This window comes from Seriola aureovittata, chromosome 18 (genome assembly GCF_021018895.1).
Source record: "Seriola aureovittata isolate HTS-2021-v1 ecotype China chromosome 18, ASM2101889v1, whole genome shotgun sequence".
Classification (NCBI taxonomy): Eukaryota; Metazoa; Chordata; class Actinopteri; order Carangiformes; family Carangidae; genus Seriola; species Seriola aureovittata.
Genome location: NC_079381.1, coordinates 4,887,812 through 4,900,135, shown reverse-complemented (window position 1 = coordinate 4,900,135; position 12,324 = coordinate 4,887,812). Strand labels below are relative to the sequence as shown.

Below are 12,324 nucleotides of genomic sequence, written 5' to 3'. Positions count from 1 at the left end.
AGGCTATGATGTGAGAATATGTTTTTCTAGGATTCTTCAACAAATTCACTTGGCAGTATTGGGGTATTGTTCTCTGCTTTCCTTTCACCTACAATCTGCAAAGTCAGTGCTGCAGCTCTCTCTCAGACGGTGAATGTAATTTGCTGCCAAACCAAGAAACAACATCATCATTTGGGGGGAAAACTCAATTTGAGAATTTAGTTATTTGCTCAGTAACCTTGTTGAATGACTTCTCCATTGAGAATCGCACACCGTTTATTCATATCAATGCAAACCCTGCTACATTTAACACTTGGTGCTTGTTACCGTGGATATGAGACACAGAAACAAACCACTGAGTCTGTTGCTGAGAAACAGCAGAGGAGTTTTCACTGTCAAAGCGTCTGGAACAGTCTACCACCTCAGCATGAAGCACAGTCAGAAATCTAATCAATGTTTTATAGATGCTAGACTGTCAAACTGTGCCCTGTCATGCCATGCAAACTAATGGGTGTCCACCCATTATTTTATAGTGATCTGTGATTATGTTGGCTGTAAATGACACATGTTCTGTAGTATGTGCTGCAATAAACAAGCAATGTGATGTTGACGTTATGTCAGTGGTGGGCTGAGACAGTCACCAAGAATACTACATACCTCTCTGGATGGAAAAGCTGTTTTCTAGTTGTATATTTTCAATTTTCACAAGGACACAATAGACCAAAGAAACGGCAAGGAAAGACGGAAAGGTGCAAAAAGAAAAGGATTTCTCACACTAACTCCCACATTCCAACATCTCCACACACATTCATAAATAAAAACCAGATGTACTACCAAACAAAAGCTGTGTGTCTTAATCAACAAGTGTCTACAGCCTCTCTAGTGCCTCTTTGACACTGTACATACTCATGATGACCATGCTAACCTGCTGAGGATCAGCAGTAATGTTCACCATCCTAATTCACCGTGTTACCCTAAACAAAAAGTTGAGGCTGATGGGAATGCCGTTCTTTGTTTGGTCATAAATGAAAGTAAAATTGTGACGTGTGAATTTCTCACGTGACTTTACATCATGTGGAGAATCATTTTACAAGTGGAAGTGAAAACTTTACATAAAGCAGGCGCATGTGATTTTCAGATATTTCACATGATGAAATGTACGATTTTACACATGAAATCAGAATCAGCTATATTGACAAGTATAGGTTTTCACATACGAGGAATTTATTTTGGTGTTTTGGTGCCTAACAATAAACATAGTAAGAAAAAATATACAGTATGTAAAGATTGATAAAGCAAAAGCAAGTATTGCAAGTCAGATAGATAAATATACATTTTTTCAATAAATTATTTACAATAAAAATGTGAACAAATATTATAAAAATACTACAAATATGTACAATATGTAATATGGATGGAGGAATGTGCAATAGTTCAAAGTGTCACATGTTAAGTCTATTTCAAATATTAAGCATTTGATTTAACAATTACAGCTATGTGAACCTGTGTGGGTGTGGTTTGATTTTGTTTGATTGACAGTGGCTCTTAAATAACAAAGTAGCAACTGTCATCTGATTCTGTGTCTCTCCTTCATTCACCCATAGTGCACTAGATAGTAAATACGGAGTGACTTCAGACACAGCCTGTTTTTGGTTCTTATATTGTTAAATTCTGATTGGTGCATGGAAATAGCTGACATCACCCTTTACCAAAAGATCCACACCCACTTCAAACCAGACAGAGGAGCTCAGACAAAAACATAAATACAGTAATGAGGCGATATAATCAGTATTTTCCTAACTTTGTGTTCATAAATGATTCCATCACTTAGAGTAAGAAACTGATTAAGAAATTAGGTTTGAGGTCTTTGCAATATTAATACATGCATTAGAAAATGCCGTTCTCCAAAAATAGCTCAAGATTTATTCCCAGTGCAAATGTGTGTAAGAAGGTTTTCAAGCAAAGCATCTGTTAAGCTCAAATTCCTGAAACATGGAGCAACATTCCCCCGCCCAGCCTCACCACCGTGGCTTATGTGTGGTCAGTGAGGCGAGTGTGAGCTGGACGGGGATCAGATTCTCCAAAACCCATCCATGTAGTTCATTTTACCGTCCGAGTTCCTCACCCCCTCTGTCTCTTAACCAACACTCAGAGTGCCGATGTTGCTATTTTTGTAACTCATTGTGATTACATGTTGACTGACCATCTCCATGACTACCAGTATCTCTGCAGATATACTGATGAGATATGAATGTGACGGGCTGTTTTTTTCTTGGAAACCTTGCGTTCATGTCTTGCAGCTGAGATGGACGCCCACTTTGGAGATGTCGCTTGTTTGTTGGAATTTCTTGTTCTGTGTTTTAGTCAAATCACTGTGACAGGAAGCACCAGATCTAAGATCAGCTTTCATCTCCTGTCTTTCATCTTCCCCTGCAGTCACATCCTGACCCCCAGACCAACAATACCAACACTCTCTGCCATTATCAGTATGAGCTTCAAATGACTAAAAGCAGTGATTGGCTCTCATCTTAGGGCTCTTGAAGGTGTGTTTGGAGTTGTGCTGAGTGCCGTCATTATTATCTTCAGTATACCCATAGACAAGACATGGTCACTTTGAAAGTCCAGTTTGAGCACAAACATGATACCAGTGGTATAATGGTGTCTTGATTGGTGGGTAGACTGTGGCTTTAAGAGCAAAGCCAAAGTTGACTTTTGTTTCACCTCGATTTCAAACGCTACTTAAATTAGCACGCTAACCAGCTAGCTCTGTCCTGGTTGGCCCATCTTGTCACCTTCCGAAACTGAGTCACTGAAGCGTCCAGTCTATTACCCTGAAAAAAGTAGCGTTGCTCAGACGGCAACGGTGGCTTACGCTCTTGGCGACTGACCGTCACCGCCACACCCTCCCAGCAAGAAACTAGACGAAACAGGAGATAAAAAATGTGCATTCAAAAGTTTTACTCCTGCAAAAGTAATCAAGTAAACCCTGACCAAAACGAGTTCACACAATGCTGATTAAGACTATCAGCGCCAGGTAAATCTAATCTAAAAATACTTGAGTTTTAAATCTGGTGTCTGAGTCGACGTTACCTCGCTGACACACCGGTATCATTGGTGTATCTTGCTAAGGTTTAAATTGTAGGGTTCTATCTGGTGTATTTGTCAAAAATGTGTCCTTATTCACATGACACTATATTTTGAAGACATACAGTATGTTTTATATATACATAAGGAAATGAGGTAGTGAAGGAAAAAGAAAACAATGAAGGAAAGAAAGAGATGGTGTTTACTCCTGACAAATGTAAAATCTTAACCTGCTGGTATAGCTCTCACATAAATGTGTAGAAGTGAAGTAAAACACACAATATTTCCCTCTGAAATGTTGCAAGGTAAAAGTATTAAGTCTCCCAAATACTCAAGTAAAGTTAAGTTAAACATAAGTTGCAGAAGTTGAGTACAAGAAGTGGAGTTTTTTTCCCGCCCCTACCTTGGTGTAAAAGCAGAACTTGCTTATTTCAGAAGATCCAGTGAATTTCCAGCAGAACTTCCTGCCCCTGTAAAGGAAGTCCCCTGTGCATGTTGCAGTGCAGAAATCCTTAACTTGTCTGTGAGTGAATGAAAACAGATTTCAATTGGTCAGACCTCAGAATGGGCTGGCAGTGCGCACCGTGTAGGAATTTCAACGACATAATTCAATTTGTGCCTGTTAATACATTCACTGCTGTTAGATCTGTCTCCTGTATTTACCTAGCTGGAATAACACTTGAGCCTGCGTCGTGCAGCCCACCGCTCAGTATCATAATAAAGAGAAGCGCCGCTGTGTGCCGAAGGTGCTGCTGTTATGTGAGAGCCACTGTCTTCCTTCAGCACACAGTTGGGTCTTTTTACGCTCCCTTCAAACTCCTGGGCCGAGGCTTTGTGCTTTGGTTGGCGCCCATCAGTGTAGTCAGCTGGTCGACACATCTTCGCCTCTTGCTTTTAGAAATCCCCTTCTCCTTCTCCTTCTTCTTCTTCGTCTTGAGGAGGTGTCCACCGTCTGCTCCTTCACACCCGAGGGGAAACATGGAAAATGTTTCCTGCTTCTGCTTCTCTGTTTTCCAGGAAAGTAAGGAAAATGATTTTTTATTATCATACAGTATATGGAACAGCGTGTCAAAGAACATGCAGTGGTTTGCATCTCCTCTTCTTTAACAGATATTTAAAAGCTGGATTTTGGCTGGAAAATGTTGGCAAAATATGCAAAAAAAGTCAGTTCTGCAATGGCCACATGGCACACCAGTGTAGTCTGATAACCTCAAGGAAAACACAAGTCAGCTCTGACTCTGACTTATCTCCTTATTTTATTAGGAAGTAGAGTCACGCAGCTGTGGGATTAGTCAATCGTTCACTCAAGTTCAAATATATTTAATGTGAGCTGATGTCTTTGCCTCAGTTTGCATTGCCCAGAGTGAATTTGCTTCATAGCCTATTGTGTTCTTGCATTGACATTATATACAATCATCGCAGCTCTAAAACCCCTTTGGTAAAATACTCAGTTCCCAGTGAAAGTCCTGCATTGAAAACTGTATGAAAAAGTGTGTGTGACTCTTTCAGAATGACCTGGTTTCCTGAATCAATATAACACAAACACACAACTATTATAATCTTTCATGTCTTTGAACACATGCATTAAACATTCACAACGCTGGCGAGAAAAGTTAGTGAAACCCTTGGATTTAATAACCGGTCCAACCTCTTTGGCTTCTATAACCTCAAACCAGCTCTTCCAGTCGCTGCTGATCAGACCTGCTCAGTGTTCAGGGGGAAGTTTGGACCATTCTTTCTTACAGAAGATCAGACATTTTCTCAGGATGTCTGGTGAGAGCGGCTCTCTTTAAGTCATTCCACGCCATCTCTACTGGGTCTAGTTTCTGGGCTCTGACGGGGCCACTCTAAAAGGCAGCTTTTTTTTTTTGTAGTAGATTTACTTTGATGTTTCTGCATCATCCAACTTCTACTGAGCTTCAGCTGGCGACAGCCACCCTGACATTATCCTGTAAGATTTCATTTTCCCCTTGATGATGGCGATCTGTCCAGGCCCACAGGCAGCAAAGCAGACCCAGCTCATGATGCTCCCTCCGCCCTCCTTTGCCATCAGGATGAGGTTTTCACGTTGGTATGCACCGTCCTTTCTGCACCATACATAGTACTGCATGTTCTTCCCAAACAATTCAACCTTAGTTTCATCAGTCCATAAAACATTTTCCCAGTGGTGTTGAGGAGTGTCAAGCTGCTTTTTGGCAAACTTCAGGCACGCAGTGATGTTTCTCTTGGAGAGCAACGCCTTCCTCCATAATGTCCTGCCATGGACATCATGCTCCATGAGACCATCTTGTTTGTATATTATTAGCCCTAAAAAGTGCTATCATGTTCTTTATGTTGCTTTTCTTCACAGTGTAAATAGACAAACTGAGTGCAGATCATGCAACAGGGAATGTATGACAAACTGTTCTGAATATTTTCAAGATGAGAGATTATGTGCTAAAAAAGAAAAACCTGAAACACCTTTATTTTACAGATCCATATGGTTTTTATCAAAGAGAGGGACATTCTCTTCTGCACAATTAACACCTCCTGCATAGGGAGAGCTCCACCCATCAAATCAATTATACATATGAATATCTGACATCAAGGAATGAAAGATAAGATTTAAACAAAACCGTCTGTCTCCAGAAAACCGCACAGGGCCTTTCAGACAGTAATAAAAACAGGGTGTAGATAATTCTCAAATGCCAGACTTTTTTAGAAACCACAGACATGGTTTTCAATAAGAAATGGTCCACAGAACTTCCCATCTGAGCTGCCCAGCTGCACATTACCAGTTCTAAAATAACCTTAACAATTTAATGACACCAAATTATAAGTCTAGCCATCAAAGTTTTGTAATGTGCTGCATATCATATCATTTAAATCTAAAATCCTCTTTTAAAGTACTGTGTTCAGCAGTGTTAAAGGCACTGTATGTAAAAATGTGAAGCAATTTACATGTATAAACTGCTTTTTTATTACCAATGTGTGAATGCATTGTAACGTAACGTAAAGAAAATTAGACGTTCTCGGCTGCCTGTAACAGGATTTCTATGGAAAGGATTCAAGGTGAATTTTTCAGGCAAATCCAGTGGATGTGACGTTTACGCTCACTCCCAAGTGCCTTGCCTCAATGTCTGAGGCCAACGTTACTCATCCCACTGCTGTCATGTTTATAATTGACGTAAGTTCAACCTATTGTCAGACCCATTCAGATCTGTAACATTACTTGACAATATAAAAGGTCTATTACACAGAGATATTAAAGTAGCGAAATGAGAGTTGTGAATGAAACTATCATGTCAATAATGAAGTCAGTGTTATAATATTCCATCTGGTTCACTAACCGTAGCGTAGTGTGACCATATTTGCAAACACCCAAACTGGGACTGGTAAGTGTAGGCTACCACACATTCATGCACATGTTTGCGCATATGTACGCGTATGAGCATTTCACATTTCAACATGCATGTCCTGAACGCATCATTTTATGTTGCCGGGTACCTTATAGAGCTTACCGTTAGCATACTGACAGGATTTGTTGCCTATGACTCACACATTGATTGACATACAGACAGATCAGTGTCGAATTCAGACACATTGTGCAATGTTTGTTTTTATATTGGGTTAGGTAATAATGACTGAAAACAATAAAAACATAAACACTGAAAACAATAGGGCCTGTAATATTATATTATTTTAAATGTGGTGAGAACCGGGACAGTTCAGTGTTTTACTGATATTTGTCGGGACACCCAGCTTGAAACTGAAATCCTGGACAAACTGAGATGTCTGGTCAGCGTTATAATCCAGATAATTTGACAGCTGACATTGCTGAGTCTGTCTGAAAGCTACATAAACAGTGCTTGATGAAAACTAGCTAAGTAGTAATGCCATCACATTATATAAATACAGTTACTGCATCATGCAAGTGTCACAAAATAGTGTGAAGTTCTTTTTATGCCAGGAATATATTTCTACTGTTAAGGCATACAAGCAACACAGACAGTTTAAAAAAATTATTAAAACTGCTAAAAAGCCAGTAAAATCTAATAAAATTAGATTTTAATAAAATTCCAATAAAATATATTTATTTAGAAAAAATAGAAACTAGTTATTGTTCTTAAGGGGGGGCGTCTTACCCCAGTTTATCCCTGGTTGTGATGTTGTGTAGGACTATGAATCAAGCTGATGAACTGATGAGAAACAGCTGGGAGTAATTGCACCACACCCCCCACGGCTCAGAATTAGCAGACAGAACTGTGTGCTTGCTGTTTGCGGACAGGTGAGTGGGGGGTCGGAACAAAAGAAAGGAAAGCAGTCATTGCAGGATTGCAGGATGAGGACGGGACAACTCCGCACACACTCCATCGGCGGACAGGTGGTGCAGCCTTGGAGGTGGATGGAGTAGGCTGTGGGGCAGGCTCTAGCTCCTTGGTGACCTCCGCTACCCTGAATACATTTAGTTATCATTAAACCCGAACAAAGAGAAAACTCTGGCAAGCGTAGGCAGAGTTAACTACTAGTTAACAGAGAGACATTTAAAGATCTGGAGAGCAGTGGCAGCCAGATTGCACCAGCATTCACTCAACCAGCGGCCTCAGTTGTTAATTAAGTCCTCCTCTACAAAAATGTCCCTATTACATGCCATAAAGCCACAGTCCCTGAACCCTTCCACTCTCTTTTAGACCAAAAGACATCACCAAAAAAGCCAGCAATCTCATATATACTTATCCACTGCCCAGGGTCTTTGGTCGTCTGTCATTTGGCCACTTCAGGCTTCTCAAAAAGGTTCTGTTGAGGGGCTGCATTTTATGCCTGTGGTGGGGTTGTCATGTTCTTCACTTTTCGTTAGTTTTATTTTGGACTTTTTGCACTTTTTATGTAATAGGTTTCCATGTGTGTCAGTGTTTTTGCTTCCTGTCTTGGTCTTGTGTGGTGATTGTCTGCCCCGCCCTAATGTGTTTCACCTGTGTGCAATCACCTTTGCCTCCTGTGTCTATATAGTCTTTGTGCTTCCCTTTGTCTGTGTCAGTTCGTCTTTTTAGTTCAGGGTTTGTTCACGTCTGTTCACGTCTGTTCATGTCTGATTTTGGTTAAATAAACCTGCCTGCAGCGTCTCCCATGTGTTGGCTGCATTTGGGTCCAACTTACCTCGCAAACCTTGACAGGGGTGGTAGTGAACTCATGATTAAGCCAAGATCTTTTGACAGATTAACAGCCTCTAAAGTTTAAAGTGAGTGGTGCCCATCAAATATGAAGATGTGTGGATCATTCTTGCTGGAATTTACCTTCTTCGCAAAGTGGGTGAGCGACTCCACAAAACAGGCGGCTGTCGATCTAACTAGAATCGAAAACTTCCCACAGATTCAAGAGGTGCCGCTGTCATCAGGATCGCGATCATTCCCTTTCTCTGGAAGATAAGCATCGGAGGAACAAATAGCCCTGTAGCATTCATAGTGCACACAGCAGTAACATTATATCCTCTTCAGAGCTGGTCATCCTCCCAACTTGTAGAACCTCTTTCGTTGCCACCACAGACTGGGGTGTCTGGATGCTTTGGACTCCTGTCTCATCCATGTTCCACAGCTCGGTTGGACATATGTTGTTCTGCTTCTAAAGCATGTTTTCATAAACACCCACTTTCAGAATTCACCCACTACCTACTGCTCGTGCAAGGCTGGTGGCCTGTGGGATGTGGAGGAGGTCATAGGTCAGTTTCTGTACATCCCATGATGTTAGTCCAAGGAGAGCTCTCTCCGTATTTTGGATATGACATACCAGATAATTTCCAAATGTTGCAGTGAAGGCAAATATTTCCCCCAGATGAATATGGCCTGGCCTCTTCACTAGAGTTTTCGGCGGTATGCCAAATTTCCGAGACACTGATTTCAGCAACGCACCATCTTTGATGCATTGAAGTGCATCTTCAAGAGTGTGTGTGTCCTCTTTTAGAGCCTCATCTATCATGCAAGAAAAATTGCAAATCTTTTTCTCATTGACTTTAAATACCCCACTACGCACACACGCACAGACACACACAGTCTAATACGGTCAAACTATATTACCAGAGTAACTTTAGTTACCTCATCTATCAACATGATGCCGGACAATCATATTCACTCTCGTGTGTGTCACCTTACTGTTTTACCTTACTGGATTTTCTGAATGTTACACATTGGACCTTTAAATCTAAGAAACTTTTCAGCACTAATTAGATTATTATTTGCAGCCTCTGCTCCAAAGATCTAAAAGATCTAGATCTACCCAAAAAAACTGTTTTTCTGGAACAGCAGATGACATGAAATCATCCAAATCAAAAAGAAAAACTTTGTTAATTTGTCAACATGTTTATCCGACTCAAATGTCACCTGCATAAATTACATGAACTAATTTAATATGGATCCTATGCAGGGACAGGTGTGCACAGCTCCTGTAGCACCCATCTGGCAGCTGTAATTAGGCAGGATTGTGATTACGCTGAAGATTAACTCATTTTCCACCACAAGCCAATGGGAGCAGATCCACTATATTCTCCTCAATGAAACGTTTACTTACTTCATCATCTTCGTCAACTTCCTCTTTGACACGTCGATGAGGAGTTGCTGCCACAAACACACACTTCAGGATTCATTTGTTTCTTTTCTTTTGCAATAATCCAAGGTTAAATCCCTGATTGAACATCGCTGCAACAATGCTGCGACGGGACAGCTTTCATCAAGGTGTATCTGACACCACAAAGAGCTTCACGGGTGGGTAATCCATCCTTGTTGTTTTAAAGGGCATCAGTATTGGATTAATGTTTTTCTCGGTGTCACCTGTTCAAAGAATTCCCACTGTTTCATCATCAAGAGCGCAATATCAGCCACCACACTGGAGATGATTTTAATTAACTTTCCGGCAAAACAACACACTTGAACACTGTAAGAGCTCTACCCAACTGCCTTTTAATGCTATTAGCTAATTTCCTGAACACAACAGGAGAAGCTATGATGAAAAATGACAGCGTGGCCTATCCAGTGTGTCCGAGATAGTATAAAAGACCACGATACGATCCCAGGATCAGAACAGCGAAGGAAGAGCTCTGGGAAAGCAATTCACCCACAACACCAACGCCTCATACCTCTGAGAAGACCTTCACCATGAGACAGTCACTCGTGTCCGTCATCTTCGCCGCAGCACTCTTATTCAAGTGCTACGCACTGTCAGGAGCATTACCCATGGCCAAGACCGAAGATGCCTCCTTGGAGCAGGATACTTTTGCCTCGCTGCTGAGTGACGAAGCGACGGAAACCAGCCTCAGCGATGCAGACATGGCCACTGCGAGGAAAACCAGAGGGCCGAGGGTGATCATCGTCGCCGATCCGAGCCTGTGGAGGGACCTGCGGGTGCTGCACAATGGAGTTCCCCTCTACAAGCGGAGAGCTGACTCCAACGGACAGGTCGCCGAGCACAACAACGCCGGCCAGGACCAGACCATCCCCATCCTGAGGAGGGACAACATGAGGTGCATGGTGGGACGAGTGTACCGGCCATGCTGGGAAGTCTAGGACAGTTTACAGCTCACACTGAGTTGTAATATAATCCAAAATCCTGTGTATCTATATTTGAATTATTGCATATCTGAGAATAAAAAATCATTTAATTCTGCCTTATGTCCTGTGCGTGCTTGACGTCTCTTTTGAGGTTGTTGAGATTGTGTTGGAGTTCTACTTTCAGACATGTTCATTAATGATGGCACAGAAGTACAGTGACTTCATTACGGGGCTATAGAGGTGTTGGCAGGTTTATGGTTGAACTTTGAACAGAGCTAGACACTAAGGCTTCCACCTCCACGTTTCTATGGTTGTTTTTTTTGTTTTTTTGGACTCCACTACATTTCTATCTCTTTACTTTGAAGCAGGGGGTGTGTGAGGTAGTTATTCATAGTCAGTGCATCAGTATATTCGAGAAGCAGTCAGGAGAAACGGCACAGAAGCTGAGTGATGAGCTGCTGTGGATGGGGCCATGCACAAAAACTAGTTTTAGCCACTTTAAAAAATGCCCACAGAAAAAAAGCCAATATCAGTTGAAGTGTAGCTTTTCACAGCTTTATCTTACTTTATCTTTACCTTTATGTAACCCTAACCCTAACCCTTTCCTTTGGAACTATATGTTTCCAACCGTTGACCTACCGTATTACTACGCCCAATCGCTTTTCATTCTACAGGTTCTACAAGTAAATCATTGCTTCAGTAGGTTGTTTCAGAGTCATTAGTTTCTCTAAATGCACTGTGGAACAATACAACAATGCATTGACATAAAAAATTATCGTTTGAATACTATTTAAAAATAAAGTACTCCATTACAATATCTCAAGTTTAAAAAAAAAAGGGCTGAACAACTTTCACTTGTATTGGAGGAATATTTGACCAGGAGTACATTATATATTATATACTATACTTTGTGGAGTTGTGTACTTTGTCCACATGTGCCAGTTTCAGCTCTTCACTTAAAGCGCAGACATTGAGAATGGTGTCGATCATCTCATCTGACTCTTGGAAATGAAGCATATTTCCCAAAATACTGAACTTGTTCCTTCACACTCAAAACCAGACACTAGTGAATGGTAGACACAGGAAAGGTGGGTGGAAAACATCAATTAAAATGATTTGATCTTCTTCAAAACTTTGTGACACAAGGAAAATTGGTCATTGAAAATGCTTGTAAATGTCTTTCCTGCAGTAGCTCTTGAAGTAGCAGCAGTAGTTCCTGCAGAGTAGGATGTAGGCTGTCGATTGGCCTCTTCTGGATGTACTGTAGATCTGATTCAACAATAACATCTGTGACATCTGAGAATTGAGGTGTGTGTTGTCATAATACCAGCGCATTAAGCTATAAGTGATTTCCTGAGCTTGGCAGATGTGTCCTGCACCGCAGAGTCGGGATTTAACAGAAATTACCCTTTCCATCAATCAGGATGGGAATTGAGCTTCCTGATGTTTGATATAAAATCAATTACAGATGGTTTGGGTCATTATAGCTGCTATGGCTCATGCTTTGCCAAATGCAAAGATAATGAAGATCCACAGACCAAACACACACTCTCACTTTAATGAAATCTGGTGAAAAATTCTTGTGTAACATCTCATTCTTCATCCGCCTTTCTGTCGTTGTTTATGACCCATTAGTCTTCGTAATATCTGAGAAAACAAATGAACCCATCAGGTGTAATAACGAGCTGTTGGTGATGATCTGGTTTTTTCGTTTGCGCAGTCGTGTCAGTATGTGTGGTCCAGA

At 41.1% G+C, this 12,324-nt stretch overlaps 1 protein-coding gene across 1 annotated transcript; it reads left to right on the top strand.

Annotated features, from left to right (window-relative positions):
• Positions 1 to 10,107: 10,107 nt before the first annotated feature.
• pmchl (pro-melanin-concentrating hormone, like) lies at positions 10,108 to 10,700 on the top strand. The gene has a single exon (XM_056403841.1). The coding sequence runs from the start codon at positions 10,188 to 10,190 to the stop codon at positions 10,593 to 10,595; it is 408 nt and encodes a 135-aa protein (XP_056259816.1). The 5' UTR covers positions 10,108 to 10,187; the 3' UTR covers positions 10,596 to 10,700.
• The last annotated feature ends 1,624 nt before the right edge of the window (positions 10,701 to 12,324 follow it).